Source organism: Trichomycterus rosablanca, chromosome 2, assembly GCF_030014385.1.
Source record: "Trichomycterus rosablanca isolate fTriRos1 chromosome 2, fTriRos1.hap1, whole genome shotgun sequence".
Lineage (NCBI taxonomy): Eukaryota > Metazoa > Chordata > Actinopteri > Siluriformes > Trichomycteridae > Trichomycterus > Trichomycterus rosablanca.
Genome location: NC_085989.1, coordinates 45,869,742 through 45,895,048, shown reverse-complemented (window position 1 = coordinate 45,895,048; position 25,307 = coordinate 45,869,742). Strand labels below are relative to the sequence as shown.

The 25,307-nt window shown below is 42.2% G+C and overlaps 1 protein-coding gene, 1 long non-coding RNA gene and 1 other non-coding gene across 3 annotated transcripts in view; 1 reads left to right on the top strand and 2 right to left on the bottom strand.

Annotated features, from left to right (window-relative positions):
* Window positions 1-266: 266 nt before the first annotated feature.
* On the bottom strand, window positions 267-3,443 carry LOC134309242 (uncharacterized). Its single transcript, XR_010011015.1, has 4 exons — window positions 3,346-3,443; window positions 1,942-2,047; window positions 1,697-1,750; window positions 267-855 (listed from the first exon to the last, which is right to left on the bottom strand). It is a non-coding gene; the product is annotated as an uncharacterized LOC134309242 (long non-coding RNA).
* LOC134309452 (small nucleolar RNA SNORD49) lies at window positions 1,820-1,897 on the bottom strand. Its single transcript, XR_010011167.1, has one exon. It is a non-coding gene; the product is annotated as a small nucleolar RNA SNORD49 (small nucleolar RNA).
* A 1,268-nt stretch (window positions 3,444-4,711) lies between the features above and the next one.
* Window positions 4,712-25,307, top strand: part of LOC134309241 (sphingosine kinase 2-like) — a 30,186-nt gene continuing 9,590 nt past the window's right edge. Inside the window, exons 1-2 of the mRNA XM_062990891.1 lie at window positions 4,712-5,949; window positions 20,457-20,606. Coding sequence (XP_062846961.1) covers window positions 4,908-5,949; window positions 20,457-20,606 — 1,192 coding nt within the window. The 5' untranslated portion in view covers window positions 4,712-4,907. The remainder of the gene's footprint in view (window positions 5,950-20,456; window positions 20,607-25,307) is intronic.

The following is a 25,307-nucleotide window of genomic DNA, read 5'->3' as shown; positions in this document are numbered from 1 at the left end:
ATTTAGAGGTACAAATTAGAGTTTAAACATGTTTAGGTACTGCATTTATTCTACAGACCCACAACTGAGCAATAAATCTGCTGTTAGCCAAACCTCAAATGATTCATTCTAACCACCAAGGTTCAGTTTTAGAGCAGTTTTATTTTAGGTCTGCTATTCAATGCTTGATTTTCATTTACATTTTCAGCAAGTTTAAAGAATGTACAACCCCCCCCCCCCCCCCCCCCTTTCAAGAATAGTTGGGACACAAACAACCAAAACCAGAATCTTTTCACCAGAACCTTTATTCGACAGATTCAATGACGAACTTAATTCCATTTGTTAAATGTAGAACTTGATGCATGCAACACTTCATCTGAGGCAGAAGCATGTTTACCACTGGGTCACATTTTAAATGGTTTGGGAATTAATACCAGTTAGTTTCGCAAGTTTTCTTTGCTCATACAAGACCTCGATTGCCAAAGTAAGATTCTCATGATAGTTTTAATAGGAGACTTATGGGCTACAGGAAGGCCAGTCAGCACTTCATTTACATTTTCAGCATTTAGCAGATGCCTTTAGCCATAGCGACTTAGTTCAGTTAGTCTGCGCAATTGAGAGTTAAGGGCCTTGCTCAAGGGCCCAACAGCAGCAACCTGGCAGTGGTAAGGGCTTAAACCAGCGACCCTCTGATCACTGGTCCAGTACCTTAACCACTAGGCTACAGCTGGCCCTGTACACCATATCCGTTCACAAATGTTTGTAAAGGCTACATGCTTGATGTTATACATCTGTAGCAACAGGACCGAATGAAACACCTGGATTCAATGACCAAGAGGCATGTCCCAACACTTTTGCCATATAGTGCAGCGAGACCTGAAACGAGAAAAGCACACCGAGTCAGTTTGAGAACATCGAAGCAGCACAATGTGCAGATAATATTAAAGGTGAGCCTCAGATTAGTCAGTCTCCACACGATCATTTAAGACAGGGATAACTTTGTATCATCACTTGCTTGAAATACAATCTCTAGAGCAGCAGTGCACATTAGCTTAGCGATTCAACCACCATTATTTAAAAAATGCCATTAATTTAACAAGTTAACAGCCTCATGTAGCCATAGTAATGGCTGAAATTTGTGCAGTCATATCAATTCTGACTGCTGGCAACCACATGGAGAGCATTTCTCCATAGTATCCACCTACTGTTGGGCGCTTTAGGGTTCTTAACGGCCAATTCGTCGATCTTTAAATCCTATTAAGCTGGTTGCTGGCCATCCTCTTCCTCCTACTTCCAGTCTAATGGTCTTTTCCAATGAATTGGTTTTTCTTGGTGTCTAAAAGAAGAGCTTCAGTTTTTTTTCTCTTCAATAGCACTACCAATCTTGTAGTAGTAAATGGATGGCTTCACCCCAGGGAGACACTCCAGCTATAAAGTCCAATTAGTAAAGAGGGTTCCTCCATTATCAGATTACTCAAGTGCATCTAAAGCAGTTGATCAGATTACTGCCAAAATCTGATTTGTTACAGTCCAGATTATAAAACCAGAAACCATTTTTCCTTCATGTCACCAATTGTTCTTATATATTCTTACATTTTTCTAATAGTTGGTGGCTGCCATGATGGTTTTATACACATACAAATCGCTAAACTTTACAACTGATAATAGCTGTGCACTTCTACTCTAGTTACCACTATTAAAACAAGCCAAATCATACCTGTTCTTGCCTTGAAGAGATCCAAACTCCAGTACACCATGACCAAGCCATAACCTAGAAAATAAAACCACCATCAGATGTGCTGTACATTGTTCAATGAATATAAAGTACTTTCTGCAGATTCTTCAGAAATGTTTAGCTTAAACCATCGTCAGTTATCGCATCAGACGGCACTTCCTATGTAGCATTTTCATCACCAGAAACACCTTATACACTGTTCAATTAGCAAGCAGTGAACACCTTACCTGCTGTAGCTGATCAGGATTCAAATTCCTTCACCGAGGAAGAGTTTAGATTAATGCAAGTGGCATTTGCATTAGAGTCGATGAAGTCCGGTCACATTCCAGATACCTGGTTCAAAGAAAAGATTAGTTTGTTGTGGTGTGATGACATTTAGGTTCAACAACATGATGCCATAACATGACCTTCCTTTCTGAAGACCACCTTATCTCCTAGTCACCTCACTTCATGTCTTTGGACTGTGGGAGGAAACCCCACACTGTATGTACCCAGACCGCTCCACCTGGGAGTCTAACCCAGGACCTTCTTGCTGTGAGGTGAATGTGCTACCCACCAAGCCAATGTGCCACCACAGCAAGTCAGTTTGAAATCCAGTTATACAATTTAAAGTAAATTTGTGCCCCAGTGGAGTTCAAATCTGCTAGCATCATCATTCCAATGCAGGACTGGACATGAGTAAACTGGGAGCAAGTGGTAGCTCAGCTATTTAAGTACTGGACTAGTCACCAAGAGGTTGTTAGTGTACACCCTTTGCTTGACTGCATCACCACATTAGGGAACTGCTGAATGCTATACGTGTAAAATATAACAAATTTTAACTCTGAACAAGTCTATGGCAAAGTCAAGGCAGATAGATGTTTAAGGGCAATTTTAAGCAGTTGCAATTGTAGCTAAAAGTGCAGATTTTGTTCTAAAACGTAATTGCAGCCATAAAACGACTCATTGGACTCGACTACCACCTTAAGGTCGCACGTAATGTAGTACTACAAGCCCTGACTCAGTCCACGTGGGGGTTTGAGGAATCTAAAGCGTTGAAATTGACTGAGCCGATTCTGAACCAAATTTTTACTACTAATGTATTTTAATAAAATAGAACAGCTTTGTTTTTGTAAGAATGTACACCAGTTGTGCAGGTTATAAGAAATTACACGTGGTGGTTCGATTGTAAAGATTAGATCACAGGAACAATTACGATTCAGAGAATCGACTCCGGAATCGATTCCCATCTATACACGCATTGTCCTTGCGTTCATAAACCACGTGCTTCTTTTCAAAGTACATCATGTGTTTAAAATAATGCCACATGACCTCCTGACTTTAGATAAACCGATTAAAGCAAGATCATTCGCATAAATAAATTAAAAATGTACATTTGTTAAACTGATGAGCTTTAGCAGCAGTGAACCTGTGCACGTGTTTACTGAATGATTAGCTTAGCCTAGCCAACATTATCAAATGACGCAGTTTATAAGTTAGATTTAAATTATTATTATAAAATTAAATCATTAAACTTGTAAAATACATAGTCTAACAATCCGATTCACTGCCCAGTTGAGTGACCATACAGCATGTGCATCTTAACACACCCAAATAAACATCATAAATAAAAAAATAATAAACAAACTTACATTATTAAGGTGGCCTTACAGGCTCATATTTAAATGCTGCAGGTTTGCACATTTTTGAGCTGGAACTGTTCACACAGATCATGTCGTCCTTCCTCCACCAGCCAGATCAAGAGACCGGACTGCAGGCCTGGGCTCAGTATTTATACCGCTAAAGCATCACAGACCACGTGATCTCCGACCAATAGGAAACACGAGCGATTAACCGCTGTTTTACACATGAAATTCATTCATTCATTTGTACATTCATTCATTCGCTGTTATTTCACTCATTTCATTTATTCATTCTCAGTAGCACACTCAGCCATTCACTCTTTTACATTTACTTATTCATTCATTCATTAATTCATCTTCAGTAGCCACTATACACAGTCACCCATTCATTCTTTTACATTCATTTATTCGTCTTCAGTAGCTGCTTTACACAGTCACCTATTCACTCTTCCACATTTATTTATTTATTCATTCGTTGTTATTTAACTAATTCATTTATTCATTCTTTATTACTTTATACTTAACCCATTCAATTATTCTCGTTCATTTAGTCATTCATCTTCAGTAGCCTTTTACCCAGTCACCCATTCATTCTTTTACATTTATTCATTCATTCGTCTTCAGTAGCCGCTATACAATCACCCATTCACTTTTTCACATTCATTTATTTATACATTCGTCGTTATTTAACTACTTCATTAATTTATTCTTTGTTATTACTTTACACTCATCCATTCATTCATTTTCATTCATTCATTCATTTATTGTTATTTAACTCATTCATTCATTCTCGTTTATTCATTCATTTATCTTTAGTAGACTTTACACTCTACACTCACTTATTCATTCATTTATTGATATTTAACTCATTCATTCATTCTCGTTCATTCATTCATTTATTCATTCATTCATCTTCAGCAGAGACTACACATTATGAGAGATTATTATAAAGACTGATATTAGACTGGCATTATAGAGAGACCAAAATTAGACTGGTATTACAAAGACTGGTATAAGAGACTGTTATGAGAAAATCGTATTAGAATGACTGATATCAGACTGGCATAAAAGGGAGACTGGCATTACAGTGAGTCCGGTATTAGACTGGCATTAAGGAAAGACTGATTTGGCCACCGTGACCCTGACCACAGTGAATAGATTACTGAAACTAGGACGAACATTTAATCTATTTCAGAGGTCAGTAGGACCATGTCTCACCATCATTACCCACATGTACATACACACATCCCACTGTAGTGTGAGCTTTGAGACGCGGTCCCGTTAAATCAAAACACTCCAACACGCGTCTTTTAAATTAGATCACGTGATTTCTATTAACTTTAGAAGTGAAGTGTGTGTGTGTGTGTGTGTGTGTGTGTGTGTGTGTGTGTGTGTGTGTGTGTGTGTTTCTTGTTGCAATACCTGCTTCCTGTCACTAGAGAGAGATCTTTCATCCACCTGAACTAAACCAGCTGCTCAACTCCAGTAGTTTGAGCGGTGCAGCCTCGCTCCTGTACCGACACACGCAGCGTCCCGCTCGGTGCAGAGCCTCCTGAACTTCTCCTTCTGGGATGGATGGAGGGGTGGAGGCTCAACGGTGCGGCATGGATGGAGCAGGAGCTCAGCTGTGCGGGATGGATGGCAGGGTGGACGGAGCAGGAGCTCAGCTGTGCGCTTTGAATGGAAAGATAGAAGCCCGGCAGAGCGGGATGGATGGAGCGGTTGACGGAGCAGGCGCTCAGGTGTGCGGGACCGATGGTGGGGTTGAAGCGCAGCTCTTTGGGGTGGATAGACGGGTGGAAGCTCAACTGTGCGGGATGGATGGAGGGGTGGATTCAGCGGGCGCTCAGCTATACGGGATGGATGAAAAGGTAGAAGCGCAGATGTGCTGGATGGATGAAGCAGGCGCTCAGGTGTGCGGGATGGACGATGATGTGGATGGAGCAGGCGCTCAGGTGTGCGGGATGGACAGAGGGGTGGATGGAACAGACGCTCAGGTGTGCGGGGTGGACAGAGGGGTGGATGGAACAGACGCTCAGGTGTGCGGGGTGGACAGAGGGGTGGATGGAGCAGGCGCTCAGGTGTGCGGGGTGGACAGAGGGGTGGATGGAACAGACGCTCAGGTGTGCGGGGTGGACAGAGGGGTGGATGGAGCAGGCGCTCAGGTGTGCGGGATGGATGGAAAGGTAGCAGAGCAGCAGTGTTTGATCGGTGGAGAGATGAAGGAATCAGAAGCGCAGCTGTGCGGAGAGTTTACTGATCCAGCCACCGGAAAGGTCCACTTTTCTCTAACATTAACGGACAGCTGTATCGGGGTCAGAAAAACCGGCGGCTCGCCCGCCTGGCCGGAGCCAGTCCAGGAGCTCAGTTTCCGGGACTGTGTTGGATGCCGAGCGCACCGGGGAGAGGACGAAGCGGACACTGCTGCCTATTTATCGCTTTATTTGTACCCAGTTAAGAGCAGCTGGACCGGGACTCGAGGTCGATACAGACTGGAGCACCGATTCCGATTCGCGCCCACCGGGGATCCTCATGCCAACCTGGCCGAGACTGAGAGGTGGGCACGGGCGGTGAGATGCCGCTCCTCCCGCTACCTGCCCAGACTCAGGACCGGTGAGTACAACTTTATTACTAAATAAATAATATTTTTATAATAAATATTTTTATATGAGCAGCATGGTGGTGCAGATCGTACTGAGTTATATACGGGTTCGGTTCGAGCTTCACCAGTTGTGATCAACTTTGTGTCAAAAATCCCAAATTTCTAACAGCCCTTATAAATCTTAATTCCGATATTAATGAATTAATGCCTGTTTTTCCACACCAGTGGTACTTTATTAGTTTCATAATACACCAATAATGACCACCTCCTTGTTTCTACACTCACTGTCCATTTTATCAGCTCCACTTACCTTATAGAAGCACTTTGTAGTTCTACAATTACTGACTGTAGTCCATCTGTTTCTCTGCATACTTTTTTACATACTGCTTTCCCCTGTTCTTCAATGTTCAGCACCCCTACAGGACCACTACAGAGCTGGTACAGTTTGGGTGGTGGATCATTCTCAGAACTGCAGTGACACTGACATGGTGGTGGTGTGATAGGGTGTGTTGTGCTGGTATGTGTGGATCAGACACAGCAATGCTGATGGAGTTTTTAAACACCTCACTGTCCCCTGCTGGACTGAGAATAGTATACCAACCAAAAATATATCCAGCCAACAGCGCCCCGTGGGCAGCATCCTGTGACCACTGATGAAGGTCTAGAAGATGACCAACTCAAACAGCAGCAATAGATGAGCGATCGTCTCTGACTTTACATCTACAGGTGGACCTGTAGGTAGGAGTGTCTAATAGAGTGGACAGTGAGTGGACAGTGAGTGGACATGGTATTTAAAAACTCCAGCAGCGCTGCTGTGTCTGATCCACTCATATAAGCACAACACACACTAACACACCACCACCATGTCAGTGTCACTGCAGTGCTGAACATCATCCACCACCTAAATAATACCTGCTCTGTGGTGGTCCTGTATGGGTCCTGACCATTAAAGAACAGGGTGAAAGGGGGCTAACAAAGCATGCAGAGAAACAGATGGACTACAGTCAGTAATTGTAGAACTACAAAGTGCTTCTATATGGTAAGTGGAGCTGATAAAATGGACAGTGAGTGTAGAAAAAAGGAGGTGGTTTTAATGTTATGGCTGATCGGTGTAAACATTTGCAGTCAGACTGGCCGATAGCACCACAGAGGATTTGAATCCTGGATCCCAATAGTAGTGGGCTGGTGTAATTTACCGCTGCACCACCCAAACATCCTTACAAAAAAGATCAGTTTGTTTTTAAAAACCTTTTTAGGAAACTACAAATCTAAGGACCAATTAGTTCTTGCCCAAGACTGGATAATTTTTTTGGGGTCCACGATCTGTTAAGGTGGAGCTTGCTGACTGGTCAGACACAAGTTTTGAAGAATTACTGACCCTCTTACTCTGTATTTTTAAAACATATGCAGTTTAAACAGCTTGTTGGATGTTAGAGGCAGCATTGTGCAGCCAAGACCAAAACCAGCACTGGTAATCACCACCAGTTCATCCTGTGCAAACGTGCCTGATTACATTACACTTATAGTGCTTACCCACTACTATTTATTATTAGCAAATACAGTATTTGTTCAGCTGCAGTCCGTACGTCACCGTTTGTGTTGTATGTTGTGGTACTTTCTGCTGTGGAGCCTTATGTGTTCTACAAATGTAAAATTAACCACTTATTTATTTTTACTAAACAGTTTATTCTGCTTAGGGTCTGAGGTTGGGGGCAGGGGTGGGGGGCAGGGTGTACGTCGAGAGGAAGTGGGGTGGAAGTCATAACACTAATGCTTACTTATAAATTCTGCTGTGTAAGGAGCATCGTTCTGCAGTCCTGGCATCTGCTTGGCAGTAATAACTAATGAATGAACACAGGAGGATCGCTTCGGCTCTCTGAGACGCTGAACTTGTCAGCGTGAGTGATTGATACCGCGCTGAGGGTACAGACCTGCCAACGCCGATCTAGAAATGAAATCAAATTCAGTTTTGTGACTCTGGTCTCTTATAGGTTCAGAGACTTTAGTTCTGACATCCAGACTGTGTTATGACAAGTTTAAGGACAGATCTGAATAGGTTGGTAGCTTTTATTTAATAGGCGAGATGCAGTTTGGGGTGCAAAATGGGGTATTAATGGGTGGATCTGGCATGTATTGAATTTTTTTGTAGGGGAAACTGATGACCTGACTGGGACAATTGGCTGATTGTGTATGTACCCTTCCAAACCACAACTTTACATTTTCAACATTAAGCAGACCCCTTTATCCAAAGCGACGTACAGTACTGTGACAGGGCCCAGCAGTGACAACCTGGTAGTGGTGGGGCTTATGATTATTAGTCCAGGACCTTAACCACTAGGCTACAACTGCCCCTAATTTACATTCATTTACAGTCTCGGCATTTAGCAGACACCTTTATCTAAAGTGACGTACAGTACTGTGACAGTGTATTGTCTGAGCAATTGCCGGTTAAAGGCCTTGCTTAAGGGCCCAGCAGTGGCAACCTGGCAGTGGTGAGGCTTGAACCAGTGACCTTTTGATTGCTAGTCCAGGACCTTAACCACTAGGCTACAACTGCCTCTAATTTACATTCATTTACAGTCTCGGCATTTAGCTGACGCCTTTATTCAAAGCAATGTACAGTACTGTTTCAGTATACTGTCTAAGCAATTGAGAGTTAAGGGCTCTGCTCAAGGGCCCAATAATGACAACCTGGTAGTGGTGGGGCTTGAACCAGCGCCCTTTTGATTAGTAGTCCTGGACCTTAACCAATAGGCTACAACTGCCCCTAATAAAATTTACATTGCCATTTTTGGCATTTTTTTTTATAGGGGCAGGTGTAGCTTAGTGGTTACGGTACTGGACTAGTTATCAAAATGTTGCTGGTTCAAGCCCCACCACTGCCAGGTTGCCGCTGTTGGGCCATTAAGCAAGGCCCTTAACCCTCAATTGCTCAGACAATATACTGTCACTGTACTGTCAGTCACTTTGGATAAAAGCGTCTGCTAAATGCTGAAATTGTAAATGTTTATTCAAAGCAACTTACAGTACTGTGACAGTATACTGTCTAAGCAATTGAGGGTTAAGGGCCTTGCTTAAGGGCCCAACATAGGCTTGAGCCAGCGACCTTCCAATTACCGATGCCCTTGCAGCCAATCTGTACAAAGATTCTGGTATCTAGTGCCTGGCATAATTACTGCCAGTATTGTATCATTCAGTGGAGGTGTTAAATCCGAGGGAAGTGTTTAACACCTCTAAAACACCACCATCAGCATATTTTCTGGCACTATTTTTGCCAGGCTGAAACCTAAACCAGAGCACTGGAGCTTTGCTGGAAAATTGCTGAAGCTCAGTAATTGCACAGTCTAATGAGCGAAGGCTCAAATCAGAGAGAGAAATAACGAGCTGGTATAAACTGCAGCAACATCAACACTCGTACTAATTATACTGAGCTAATGATGCTCATTAGAAATGAAGTTGTAGCCTAGTGGTTAAGGTACTGGACTAGTAATCAGAAGGTCGTTGGTTCAAGCCTCACCACTGCCAGGTTGCCACTGTTGGGCTCTTGATCAAGACCCTTAACCCTCAATTGCTCAGACAATATACTGTCACAATTCTGTTAGTCGCTTTGGATAAGAGTGTCTGCTAAATGCTGTAAATGTAAAATGTAATGCACTGTACGGTTAAAAGCATGTGGACACCTGACCATGAGTTTGCTGGATGTCTCATTTAAAAACCTTGTGATTAATATTCCACTTATTTGGAAAGACTTTCCACAAGGTTTGCAGTGTGTCTGTGGGAATTTGTGCCTATTTGGCTTGCAATTGCACTACCAATTTACCCCAGTGTTGGTGTACAATGTATCCCAGTGTTGTCAGGGTAACATGTACACTAAGTGGTACTCTACACATGCTTGTTGTTTTGGATGGGATTACTTGTAGTAAACACCTCAGTCTTTATCTGTAATCCAAATAAATTCAGCCGGAGTAAAGAAAATCTTTTTGTGCATTTAAACACAGCCAGTGACTGAAAGCAAGGAATCAATTCAAGTATCTAGAACCCACTCTATCAGCTATACCACCACCATCTTTTGAACTGTACAGTTGTAATATTTGTTGGTCTGTTGTTTTGCTGTTTAACTGTAATAGTATTTTTTATGCCTCAGATTTCTCAGTCTCAGTTATCCACAATTATAATTTTATTTTTGCATGCATTGAACAACAATCTTTTCTACTGAACAACAGCCATGCAATTGAAATGAGTTTTGAAAAAGCAAAGAATCCAAATCAGCCGACACACGATGTGTAAATGGCTCTTTGCAGATAAAGCAGATGGCTGTGTGGTGCTCGACCTGATAATTAGATTATAGATTCTCTGAGCTTCAGCTGGCTTCGGTCAGCGCCATCTGCATATTAAACATCTGGCCTGATGTTCAGCCCTTTGTTCTCTGACCACCAATCACTCGAAAGGTCAGTGCAGTCTGTTGTCTAGCGGTATTTTAATACGATGCCCACCGGGCCACTGGGTTTGTATAATTCTCTGAACGTGTTTTCAGACTCTGCATGTACTCCTTTAATCTGAGACACTGCTGGTTTCCACATTTCTGATCCCTGTTTTTTATAATGTGTTTAGAAGAGCAGCATTTGGGTGGTCAGGTCCATCCAGCTGGCAGTTAAATGGTGTGAAATCGATATTGCTATCAGAAAGTGCATTAAACCAAAGGCTTTACAATTATAGCCTATAAGTCTTTAGTGTAAAGTCAAGGACATAAAAATTATAGCAATTCCTGATGAGATAAAACAAGTCAGTTTATTTTCTTCCCCTGGTGTTTGTTGATTGTTTTGTAAAGGCACTTGAGTCAAACATTTCAAACAGCTATTAATATTTTACTCTGGAACCAGAGCCGGGATCTCAAATACATTGTATTGAATCTCAGCTCTGCCTGCCAGCTGTGCTGAGCAGCCACATGAACAATGATTGGCCTGTTGTTCATATAGGGGTGGGATATTAAGCTGGATAGGGTCTCTCTCATAACTAATGCAATTATGACATCTGCTGACTGATTGATGGTGCCTGCACAGAGATGGAAAAAGAGGGTGTGTCTCTCCGTACACAGTGCTGATCCGCATTGCACTCGTCAAAGTGTTGGTGACAAAATGCATACGGCTGCTGCCCATGTGTCAGAGGGGGCATGGGTTAGCTTCGTTCCCCTCAATCAGAGCGGGGATCGGCATTGGTGGAGAGGAAGCATGACACAATCGAGCAATTGGATGTGCTAAAAAGGGAGAAAAAGGGGAGAAAATGCATAAGAAAATATAAATATATAAAAAAATATTTTACTCTGTAAAGTTTTGCTTTAAAGAGCTACCACCTCGATAGCTCGTCTTGCCTAGTGGCTAAGGTACTGGACTAGTAATCGGAAGGTCACTGGTTCAAGACCACTGCCAGGTTGCCACTGTTGGGCCCTTGAGCAAGGTCCTTAAACCTCAATTGCTTAGACAATATACTGTCACAGTACTGTGAGTCACTTTGGATAAAAGCCTCTGCTAAATGCCCAAAATGTAAATGTGCATGTCTCGAGCTCTAGAATATTCGGAAACTAGAGAGGAGTAGATTGTTTAGAACTTTCCCAAAGTTTATTCTAGAATCATTACACAGCAGTGATTGAGGATTTTAATTTTAGAACGTTTCTAAAGCTGATTCTACAATATTTGGAGAAAAAAGGGGGGCAAAAATCTAATTCTACAACTCTAAAACTCCTGAGGGCAACACTTTGGAGCAGTGGGTAGTGCTTTTGCCTCATAGCATAAGATCCTGGGTTCGATTCCCAGGTGGAACGGACCGAGTCCTTTCTGTGTGGAGTTTGCATGTTCTCCCCGTGTCTATGTTGGTTTCCTCCAGGAGCTCCGGTTTCCGGTTTCCTCCTGAGCTAATTCTATAATCCCTCCACAGCAGTGGACGAGGATTCTGATTGCAGTTCTGCTTTAAAGCTGCGTCTCAAATCCTCACACAATAGTGGGTAAAGATTCTAATATAAAATCTGACAGCTCAGGCAGTTCATTTACATTTAGTTACTAGTTACTGGACTAGTAATCAGAAGGGTTTCGGTTCAATCCCCACCACTGCCAAGCTGCCACTGTTGGGACCCTGAGCAAGACTCAATTGCCTCAGTTGCTCAGTTGTATTCAGTCACAACTGTAAGTCGCTTTGGATAAAAGCATCTGCTAATTTAAAAGGTGGGCGGCACAGTGGCTCAGTAGGTAGCACTGTTGCCTCACAGTAACAAGATATTGATAATAAGATAATAATAATTATTATTAGATAATAAGATAATAAGATATAAGATAATAAGACATTCCCAGGTGGAGCAGTCCGGGTCCTTTCTGTGTGGAGTTTGCATGTTCTCTGTGTCTGTGTGGGTTTCCTCCGGAAGCTCTGCTTTCCTCCCAGTCCAAAAACATGTTAAATGAGGTGAACTGGAGATACAAAATTGTCCATGACTGTGTTCGATATTAAACTTGAACTGATGAATCTTGTGTGACCAGTAATTGACTGTTGTGTCATGAATATAACCAAAGTGTGTAAAATCCTAATAAATCCTAATAAAATAAGTAAACTATTTAGAGTAGTGGGTGAGGATTTTGATTTTAGAAACCTTATATTTTTAAGCAGTTGGGGCATTTGTAGCCTAGCATTTAAGGTACTGAACTAGTAACAGAAGGTCGCAGGTTCAAACCTGACAACTGCCAGGTTGCCACTGTTGGGCCCTTGAAATTTGTTTACAGATCACTGCTGATTCTGTACTAATTCTGTAGTGAGAATTAGAAGGTGAGTTTGAAAGTCATAGCTGCTGTTACAGTACTGCAGAAGTGTGTATGTGCAGGAGTAATTGTGTGTGTGTGTTATGATGTGAAATTGCATCACTATCCACATTTGTGTGTGTGTGTGTGTGTGTGCATCTGTCTCTGATTTTGTGCATGGATACACAGTCCAGTGTGTGGGCATGATTATTTATTTTTTGAAGTTCGTTGGAAGGTCACCTGTCGTTCAGCGTGCTCGTCTACTCTGCTCATCCTGAATTCCCTGATGCTTGATTTCTGTCACCGCTTCTGCCTGTCAGTTCCCCAAGATCCGCTCTGCTGATTCCTCAACTTTAAACTAGCAGATCAACAAAATGTACACACAGTTTCACCACATGTAACTGATCAACTGAGGGAAACTTGGATTCTGATTGTAGATGCGTCTGAAACCCTCACACAATAGTGGGTAAAGATTCTAATATAACATCTGACAGCTCAGGCAGTTCATTTACATTTAGTTACTGATTACTGGACTAGTAATCAGAAGGTTTTCAGTTTAATACCCACCACTGCCAAGCTGCCACTGTTAGGCTCCTGATCGAGATTCTTAACCCTCAATTGCTCAAATTGCTCACAATTGTAAAAAGTGTCTGCTAAATGCTAGAAATGTAAAATGTAGAGATCCTTTCTAAAGTACGACTATCAACTGTTTCATTAATCCTGGAGGAAACCCACGCAGACACGGGGAGAACATGCAAACTCCACACAGAAAGGACCCGAACCGCTCCATCTGGGAATCAAACCCAGGACCTTCTTGCTGGGAGGAGAAGGTGCTACCCACCGAGCAACCATGCTGTCCTCAACAGTTTCACAGATTAAAAATCAGTCAGAGCTCAGGTGAAGCAGCAGTTTATTGTGCCAATCACAGCATAGACCAGGTTCGAGTCTCTCCGGTGCCAACGGTCAAGTTGGCCATATCTGATGAAGGGAAAGCCTGATTAGAAGTTACCTTCCTTCTTATATGAATTGTTCAAGGTAGCAATAGGAATACAAGGAGCCTGAAATTTCCCTTTGTGCATGTTTGAGCTCTCTGTAGAAATTCACTGCTGTACGGAATAAAGAAGCAACTAGCAACCATACACAGTGAAAAGTTGAGACTTACATATTATATTTTTTATAGTCAAAGTCAAAGTGAGCTTTATTGTTATTCAGACTATACAACTAGGAGTGCACAGCTGAACAAGGTTGCGTTTCTCAAGCTCCAATGTGCAAATATAACAAGAGCATATACAAGACAACAGGCATACTAGTCATTATATACAGACATAAAGTATACATTAAGTAAAAAATATACGTTAAGTAAAAAAAATTGCACATATATTGTAGACAGACACCTTAATTAAAAAATATTGCACGTAATTAGCAGTGGCGAGGGAATTGTTATTGCACAGTAACTGTAAATATGCCACTGGTGAGGTAATAAATATAATGCCTAGTGTTAAATACTTGAGCTTTGCACAGAATAAGAGAATAGCAGCATGATGATATGTTTAGACAGTCTGTAAGTGTGTCCAGGTATGTTGTGTGTTTATTACAGGGAGTTGAGTAGTCTGGTGGCTTGTGGAAAGAAGCTCTTGCTTGAGTCTGGCAGTCATGCATCACATGCTGTGGTAGCGTTTGCCAGAGGGCAGAAGGCTGAACAGTCCATAGGCCGGGTGTGTGCGGTCACCAACTACCTTGGTGGCTCTTCTGAGGCAGTGTGACTGGTATAGTTGTTGTAGTTGTTGGGAGTGAGGTTCTGATGATTCTCTCTGCCATCCTCACTACTCTCTGGAGGGATTTCTGGTCTGAGGCTGTACAATTTCCATACCAGACTGGGAGGCTGTTATATTCCTAATAACTTTGAAAGCAGCGGCAAAAAAAATAACAATAAACACATGGTGCTTGCTTGGGGCTTCTAAAAACTGCAGAATCAAACTCACACAATATACAGAAAGTGAAACGGATGGAAGAAACTGTGACCAGAGTTTAATGAGTCTCTCTTTGGACCAGTTAAAGGTCAAATCGGCTTATGACGCACACAAAAGCTTTCCCTGGTTTCTTTTGTGTTTAATCTCCCTGGCTCTGGTGTTTCTCATTTTCATTTATAATGACACTTCCTTTGACACTTCCTATTTTCTCTTTCTCTTCTGATTAGGAAACATCACTTCTCTCATTTCTTCACCGTCTGTAGCTCATTTCCTTTGTGTCTTTTTAAATTTCTCTCTTAATCTGTCTTTATTTTTCTATGTATTCCCACATCGGTATATCTGGGCTTTATCAGAATTGTTTCAGGTACAAGGGGGCAGGCTGTTCTTGTGGGACATTCGAAAATTCATTCATTTATTCAGTCGTTGTCTGTTTTACCACTGCTTTATCCTGGTCCCAGTCGAGTGGGTCTGATTTTATGGGTGAAATTGAAAAAAAGTGTCTGCTTTTAATGTATGTAAATGAGTAGTTGCATTAACTGTCAGTCTATGGCAGGGTTTTTCAAACTTTATTTCAAGCGACCCACATTTTGTCCTTGATTTTTACCGCAACCCTGGCAACACAAACAATGCATCCCATTGGTCCCACTGTGGTTTACAGGGGGTAACATAAAGCTTTCACAAGGACAGTTTATTTTTTATGTGCCTGTTAAAATTTTTTGTTTAATTATTATTATTTTTGCCTGCAGGAAGCAGGAGTAGCATCAGTCCCACACTGCCTAATTTATCTATTTACATTTTCAAACTGATGTTTATTTGGCATAAAAGAACTACATATATCATGTGATATCAGAAAGTCGATTCAGGCATCATTTACAAAATCAGTACTGTTAAAAACCTTTACTGTGGCAGATACTCAAAGTCAAAACTAATGATTTTAAAGTAAAAAGGAATAAACACGATATTAGTTGAATAAACGTCGGTTTCTTTAGCTTCCTCCTGATAAGCCGGAGCGATATGATTTAATACGTCGCACTGTCTCCAGTCAAACGTGCTCATATCAGATGAACAGAGTTGTGTAATGAATCCCTCTGATTTCCTGCCTCATTAACGTCATCCACAATCAGGTACTCGCTCATCAATCCTCCACAACCCCAGTCCTCATTCACAGATGAGGAGACGCAATCTATCCGTGTGATGGAAGGAGTGAAATAAAAATAGAAACAACCAAAGAGAGATAGAGGGAGAAGTAAAAAGTAGCTGGAAATAAAGAAAGAGACCCAAGAAAAGAACAAAGAAATGAAAAGTGGAATAATGAAAGAGCATGGAGTGTGGATGTTATACAGCAAGAGGGTGCTGAGGACATGGGTTCATTTCACACCTACTGTCACTATCTGTGAGGAGTTTAACATGCTCTGTCCGTATAGATGTGCTCCCACCACCTAAAACATGTCAGTATGTGGATTGGCTGCTTAAAATTACCCGTAAGTCCCAGATATAAACGATATGGGATAGGTGTGACCCCTGTACCTACCAGCCCCAATAAAGACGGTGTGACCCCTACTTTCAGGTTGACAGGTACAACACCTTTACTGGGACGTTCCAGTGCAAAAGCGACACCTCTGTAGTCTGTAATCTGTCTGTATCTCTCTTGATGACTCCAAGATCAGACCATCTGATCATTTACATTTTCAGCATTTAGCAGACGCTTTTATTCAAAGAGACAATTTTGAGCAATTGAGGGTTAAGGGTCTTGCTCAGGGGCCCAACAGTGGTAACTTGGTGGTGGTGGGGCTTGAACCGGCAACCTTTTGATTACTAGTCCAGTACCTTAACCACTGAGCTATCACTGTCCTTGTAAGAAGCCTTCGTGTTGTCCTGGATAACCAGCTGACCTTCTCTTGTAGCCAACATGACAAGATCATGCCGGTTCCTCCTCTACAACATCAGGAAGATTCGGCCATTTCTGTCCATGTAAGCCCCTCAGATGTCCACTATTAAACCCTTGCAGCTCATTCAAAATGCAGCTGCTCGCCTGGTTTTTAACCAACCTACACACTGCCACATCACCCCACTGCTGCGTTCTCTTCACTGGCTTCCTGTAGCTGCATGCATTCAGTTTGAAACACTGATGCTCGCCTTCAAAGCCAAAAATGAACTGGCCCCAAGCTACCTTTGTGGTCTAATCAAACCCCGCTGTGTACCATGCAACCTCTGAGCCACTAGTCTCGCTCGACTTGATCCTCCACCCAGGACTCGAGGAAGACTTGCATCAGCATCAAGGCTCTTCTCTGTACATGCACCCAGTGATGGAACAAGCTTCCTCTGTCTGTCCGAACATCCGAGTCGCTCGCTGTCTTCAAAAAACGATTTAAAACCTTCATCACCTCTTTATCAAGCACTTAAGCTGACATGTACTTACTTACTCACTTACTTACTAACACTCATATTCATTTCCTGTTGTCTACTTAAACTAGAGTAAGGTAATGTTCACTATGGAAGCATTTCTGTAAGTTGCTCTGGATAAGAGCGTCTGCTAAATGCCGAAAATGTAAATGTAAAGTAAATGTATGCAGCGTTTGTTTTCTGGGCTTTTATTCTGTGAACTCATGGAAACAGTATTCCTAAACTCGCATTTATAAATAATGAATCTGAGAGCAGGAAATCTGACCCAGGTTCAGCTTCCATTAGAGCTCAGGAACCACCGACTCTGTGGCTGCTTTCAGACGCCACACTGTAGGGCTCAAATCTGATTTGGATTTTCCATTCTGTTTTTTATTTTTTTTATTTAAGGTAATCAGATCGTTTTTCTTTGTCTGAAAATTGTTTTACACCTGGACAAACGTGAGTATTTTAGCTCTGCTCTCAAAAACATTAATGCTAAGCTTGTACACTAAGCTTGTGAGCTCTTGTCCCTACAAAAATATGTTAACCACCTTTAAGGAGCCTTTTAGCTTTGGAACAAAACACTAGCCAGAAATGTTGACGTTCTCATATAACTGACCTCAGCCGATTCCTAATCCCCCAAAGGGAATCTCTCTGTCCATTTTAGCTTTAAACTGTGTGCAAAAAATAAGCCAACATACACAAACACAACTACAAATGTAATAGAAGCAAGATAAGAACATCACTTCAGTTCTTTTTGTATTACAGGTGATATAAAATGGCACAAGAAGCACAGCACTGCTGTGGGTGGGTAGCACTGTCGCGTCACAGCAAGAAGGTCCTGGGTTCAATTCCCAGGTGGAGTGGTCTGTGTCCTTTCTGTGAGGAGTTTGCATGTTCTTCCCGTGTCTGTGTGGGTTTCCTCCGGGAGCTCGGGTTTCCTCCTAGAGTCCAAAGACATGCAGTCGGGTTATTTGGAAATACAAAATTGCACTACATATGAGTGTGTGTGTGTGTGTGTGTGTGTGTGTGTGTGTGTTTATTTGCCCTATGATAAACTGGTGACCTGCCTTTTCCCTCTGTGGTCTGGAGAATATTTGTATTGCCATCGAATGAATAAATGACATTGACTATTAGATTTCAGCCTTGCTCTTTATGCACAGAGATACACTATATGGACAGAAGTATTCATGTGTTTCAGCCACAGTAATTGCTAACGGGTCTAATAAATCTACTTCTTTATCCTGGTCAGTAACACCAACCTCTAGCCAGAAACACACTTGACAGGGCACCAATCCATCACACTCACTGTCCATTTTATCAGCTCCATTTACCATATAGAAGCACTTGACTGACTGTAGTCTATCTGTTCTTCTGCATGCTTTGTTAGCCCTCTTTCATGCTGTTCTTCAATGGTCAGGACCCCCACAGGACCACTACAGAGCTGGTACAGTTTGGGTGGTGGATCATTCTCAGCACTGCAGTGACACTGACATGGTGGTGGTGTGTTAGTGTGTGTTGTGCTGGTATGAGAGGATCAGACACAACAGCGCTGCTGGAGTTTTTAAACACCTCACTGTTACTGCTGGACTGAGAATCGTCCACAAACCAAAAATATACCCAGCCAACAGCGCCCCGTGGGCAACGTCCTGTGACCACTGATGAAGGTCTAGAAGATGACCAACTCAAACGACAGCAATAGATGAGCGATCATCTCTGACTTTACATCTACAAGGTGGACCAACTAGTTAGGAGTGTCTAATAGAGTGGGCAGTGAGTGGACACGGTATTTAAAAACTAATCAGTGCTGCTGTGTCTGATCCACTCATACCAGCACAACACACACTAACACACCACCACCATGTCAGTGTCACTGCAGTGCTGAGAATCATCCACCGCCCAAATAATACCTGCTCTGTAGTGGTCCTGTGGGGGTCCTGACCATTGAAGTACAGCATGAAAGGGGGCTAACAAAGCATGTAGAGAAACAGATTCACTACAATCAGTAATTGTAGGACTACAGAGTGCTTCTATATGGTAAGTGAAGCTGATAAAATGACAGAGAGTGTAGAAACAAGGAGGTGGTTTTAATGTTATGGCTGATCAGTGTATATACAGTATATTTTACAGTTGTGTTGTGTTTGTACACCAGCTGTTTCAGAAGCTCTATGTCTATGTGATGATGTCGCTGGATTTGCTGTACAGATGAATAAGATTCCTAAGATCAGACTTTGCAGATTCCTGTAAAAACAGCATCAGCGAACACTCACTGTAACACATCTGATCCTCAGAGAGATTAGATTCACTCTGCTACCTCACTGTGTGTTTATGTGATTGTTGTTCTGTGTGGTTTATAGCCTGGTGCAGCCTTAACGCCGACTCAGCATCATTACCGTACTGCTGTGTGTGTATGTGTGTGTGTGTGTGATAGTGTGATTTTACAAGGTCTGTAGCACATTAGTAGCAGTGTTTGCTATTTAATGTCAGATGAAACTAAATACACTATATGGCCAAAAGTATCTGGACACCTGATCATTGAACAGCTTGTTGGACATTTAAACAGAGTGACCTCTGTGAGGGCTTCTCACAAGAATATGTCTGTAGGAATTTGTGCCTGTTTAATCAAAAGAGCATTTGTATGGCTGGGCACTGATCTTTGTCAAGAAAGTCTCAAGTGATGTTCCAGTGCTCTGTCCCAAATAGAGCATAAACTCCCTAGATGTCAATAAATCCCAACCCAAGCTTGAATTCAACATGGTACTGTCTGAAATGCAGTTGTATGCATGGAAAAATTAAAGAAATGTTATGATAGCATGTCTAGGTCACTGCCACCAAGGTTATTATGTGACAAACATCAAGGTTTTGATGATGGATGTCTGGGATACATAAAGGGTGCCAAAGGGTGAAGGCTCATTGTGACAAGAATTGTAAAAAGATCTGTACAGTCTCTTCCTAATTAAACATTGTCCTGACTGGCAATTTCTTGGGTGACACTTGATCCCCAGAATACCTGTATTTTTAGAAGAGTTTTCCACGGCATAGGATTTAAAAAATCTGGGTCCTGGGTCCTTTCTTTGTGGAGTTTGCATGTCCCCCCCGTGTCTGCGTGGGTTTCCTCCAGGAGCTCCGGTTTCCTCCCACAGTCTGAAGACGTGCAGTAATGTTAAATGAAGATAGCCCCCCTAGGCTTTGCGACCCTGAATAGGATAAAGCGATGGTAAAACAGACAGTGAATGAATTTCCTCTCAATCTAGTCATATCCAATTACCTGATTCATATTTCCTTCCCCACTCCTGACCGAGGAAGATCGTAACTATCACACAAGCCCCCTCCGACACGTGTGCAGTACCTGACCGATACATTTCTTATCTTCTCTCTCTCATTCAGGTGTACAGTACAGTCGCATGTGTGCTGGACAGCGTGTGATGGTGCTGGTTAATCCTCTGAGTGGACGAGGTCAGGCCATGGCTCGCTACACAGGTCCAGTTCTGAGCATGCTCACTGAGGCTTCTCTCCCTCACACACTCATCACCACAGGTACTTATCTCTCTCTCTCTCACACACACACACACACACAAACACACACATACTCTGACTAGTAATCAGAAGGTTGATGGTTCAAGCTCCGCCACCACCAAGTCACACACACACACACACACACACACACGCACACACACATACTTATCCCTCAATTATGGGTATCCCACTGTCCCAGGGCAGTGGTAGCTCAGTAGTTAAGGTACTGGACTAGTAATCAGAAAGTTGACCTCTACCAAGTTGTTTGGCCCCTAAGCAAAGCCCTTAACTCTCAATTGCTTACACTGTATATGTTGCAATTGTAAGTTACTTTGGATAACATTGCTAAATACCACACATGTAAATGTCCAATTTGGATTTGACTGGATCTTACACACTATTTGATACCCTGGGTTGTTTTAGTGGGGTCCAGAAAGACATGGTTTGATAAGATTGGTGTGGAGTAACTCTAGAGTTTTGACCCTGACCAGTGGAATTGGAATGCCAATTGCTAGCCAGGACATCTAGTGCATGCCTTTATAAATAATTTTTTTGCCTGAATGGGCACAAACTCCCTCAAACAATCAATAAAATATTGTAGAAAGCCTTCCTAAACAATCACCAGGCATCCTATATTTTGTCCATATAGTATAATTCATAAACATCAGGATGTAAACCTTTTATAGAAGATTCAGATCCATGGGAGGCGTCTAACATCTGCTCTGTGTGACTGAGGCAGCACATTTTTAGTTATCCGAGCAGGAAATGTCCTGAGGTGGTGGAGAAGGCAACCAGCCCAATCTGTTCAGTACAGCATCTTCATCAGGAACCAGCTGAGCTATAAATAAACCCAGTATTTTTATCCTGGGCCAATTTAAGCCCTGATAATATTTCAGTCCACAGTGACAGAAAGTTAATGAATCTTCACCAGAGGAGGAGCTCATACTGAAGCTCTATTACTTACATTTTACCCAGGTTACAGCCTCCATACACACTCGGCTCAGTGTGTCGAGCCTTTGTGATGGTCTCTTTAGGACAGATATTCCTAATTCAATATTGGTCAATGAAGATACACTATATGAACAAAAGTACTGGGACATCTGATTACGAGTTTATTAGACATTCCATTCCAAAAGCATGAATATTTAAATTGCTCCCTATATCATCCACTTCTTTGAGAAACCTTTCTACAAGACTTTGGAGTGTGTTTGTGGAAATTTGTGCCCATACAGCCATACAGTGGATATTGGAAGAGAGGCCTCACTCACAATCCAAGTTTAATTTATCCCAAAAGTGTTGAGTTGTGTTGAGACCAGGGCTCTGAGTAAGAAATTACACAACTGAAGCTTTCTTGATCAACATCAGTGCCCAGCCGTACAAATGCTCTTTTGACGGAACGGGCACAAATTCCATAGTCAAACCATGCCATGATAGAGCTCGCTTTATGCTTGGGTGGAGGGGCGGGCACAGTGGCTCAATGAGTAGCACTGTTGCCTCACTGCAAGAAGGTCCTGGATTAGATTCCCAGGTGGAGTGGTCTGGGTCCTTTTTGTGTAGAGTTTGTATGTTCTCCCCGTGTCTGTGTGGGTTTCCACCGGTTTCCTCCCACAATCTAAAGACGTGCAAGTGAGGTGAATTGGAGGTACCAAATTTGATACCAAACTGTTACCACAATGTTAAACGCATATAATTTACTTTATATCATTTTTCTATACCTCTTAGCAACAGATGTATCAGAAACAACTAAATTAAATCATTAGTCATTATAAGGGATGTCCACATACAGTACTTTTGACCATATAGTGTATTCCAAGTGAACCAAAATGTACTTCGTCCATCCCACCCTCAGACACAGACAATCATGACTGTGCGGACGTCCGACTGGTCGATAGCACACAAGGATCTTGGTGGTGGTGGACTAATAGACTAGTGTTATAGCAGTTGAAAGTCATTTATTAAACTATAAGTTCATTTATGAATTTCCAGTAACCACTTTGTTTTGGTCAGGGTTACAGGTTGTCCAGAGCTTTGATTTTGAAATAGTTTATCATTTCATTTTCGAGTGTAACAACTGTTCCAGCACCTGTAACGTAGAAAAATCCCCTGACAGCAGGGAGATTTGCTGAAGACCTGTTTTAAGGCAAGTCCACACATTACTGTGAAATTAAAATGCCTGGTACAGTCTCACTGGCGCAGAGTTGATACAGCCGATCAGGTTTAATAAAGTGTAGAAGGATGAAGAGGAACTAATAATGATGGACTGTCACACTGAAGGAATGCTGACTCAGCACTTTCTCTCTCTCTCTCTCTCTCTCTCTCTCTCTCTCTCTCTCTCTCTCTCTCTCTCTCTCGCTCTTCTCCATCCTTTTTTCTGATACAGACATATCAGGTACACTATATGGCTATAAAAACAAATGCTATTAAAATGGAGTGACCTCTATGTAGTCTTTTAAGCTAGAACAACAGGCTTCTCACAAAACTTTAAAGTATGTGTGTGGGAATTTGTGCCAATTCCCACAGACAAATGTTTATGTTGGTCAAAAAAGCCTCAGTCGATGTTCCAGTTCAATCCAGAGTTGAGTGGAGTTGAGTGGGGCTGAGGTCACAGAAAGGAACGTTCCCTAAACTGTTGCTGCAAAGTTGTAAGCATATCATTTCCTCTATAAAAATAATTTATTACACTTGTTAGCAAATGTTGTGGCTGAAACACATTAATTCAGTAATTAGAAGGGGTGTCCCAATACTTCTGTCCATATTGTGTATTTTGTTTTGCAATTTTCCCCAAATTTTTCCCCTAATCTAGTCGTTTCCAATTACCCTGCTTGCGTTACACTTCACCTCTTCTGATACAACCCTCCACTGCTGACTGAGCAGTGCCGCATCTGACACATGCCCCCTCCGACACGTATGCAGTAGCCGACTGCATCTTTTCACCTGCACAAGGCGAGTTCATATGCTGATCAGCTTTGTGTACGGAGAGCCACAACCTGATAAGCATTATATTATATTTATATTAATCAGCCAGCAGAGGTCGTAATTGCACCAGTTATGAAGAACCCTGGTCCGGCTTACCCACCGTGTGAACAACAGCCAATCGTTGTTTATGTAGCCGCCCAGTCCAGCCGGATGGCAGAGCTGAGCGGCCCATATTGTGTATACTAACACAGATTCTCCCAAAATGTATTCAAACCTTTTAACCTTTAATATTATAGGGATGGGGTTATACCTGGCGCCTCTATCAAGAGGAGCTCGTCACCCCCTGACAGAATTATTTCTCCACTTGGCTGACGATCCATAACCAGCCTGGTTTTGATATTGCTTCAAGTTTGGAGTGATAAAAATGGATATATACACTGACACTGAAACTGCAGACTGTCTCTGGCAGGATGTTCCAGGGTATCGACCAATCTGTCTTGAATTCACAAACCTCCATCGACTTTCCACTTTCCATTCGGGAACATCAGTCTCATGACACTATAAGGTTCAGATGACCAAAACATACACACACACATACACTGCTGGATCAAGGTGTGTGTGTGTGTGTGTCAGTATGCTCAGTTGCTGCAAGTGCTCATAATTATTCAAGCAAATTGGTCTAAGAAGATTAACCCACTGAACACACACACACACACACACACACACACACACACACAGCTGTAGCCTATAGATACTGGACTATTAAGTAGAAGGTTGCTGGTTCAAAACCCCACAACTGCCATGTTGCCACTGTTGGGCACCTGAGCTAGCATGAAAGGGGCTAACAAAGTATGGAACAGACGGACTACAGCCAGTGATTATAGAACTACAAAGTGCTTCTATATGGTAAGTGGAGCTGATAAAATGGACAGTGAGTGTAGAAACAAGGAGGTGGTTTTAATGTTATGGCTGATCAGTGTATACTGAAGATGTACCAGGGTATCGACCAGCCTGTCATCAATTCACAAACCTGCACCGATGTTCCACTTTCCATCCTGCGCCGCCGTTATAGCACTTTGAACATTAAGTCCAGTAGCTCCCAGCTGGAAACATCAGTCACACAACACTGCAAACTTTTTATTCGGATCATTCTGCAAGATGTGTGTGTGTGTGTGTGTGTGTGGTATGAGTATGCTCAGATGCTGTAAGTGCTGCATAATAAAAGATTAACCCACTGAACACACACACACACACACACACACACCTCTCTTTTACTATAATTCAGTTTTCTCTTCTTTTTCTCTGACTTCTCTCTCCTAGGTGTAATATATCACACAGATGATACAGAACATCTCACAGTTTGGTGATTGATGCTCGGTTATTACTGTACGAGTGTATCGATCGATGACACCTGATATACGAGCACTAAAAGAAAAGATACGATGCAGTTTTGGGATGCACTGCTGCTATAAATTTACAGCTATAATAGTGCAAACAATACAAGTGTTTTGCCAAATCGGCAGAAAAAAATGGTTTTATGGTTTCATATTGTTATCATTTCTATATGGGGGGCATGGTGGCTCGGTGGGTAGCACTGTTGCCTCACAGCAAGAAGGTCCTGGGTTAAATTCCCAAGTGGAGCATTTCAGGTCCTTTCTGTGTGGTGTTTGCATGTTCTCCCCGTGTCTGTGTGGGTTTCCTCCGGGAGCTCCGGAGGTTAATTGCCAAAGTACATTCATTAGTGTGTCAAGTGTCCAAATACTTTTGGCCATATGGTGTATTTGGATGTAATTCATGTTTTTTACT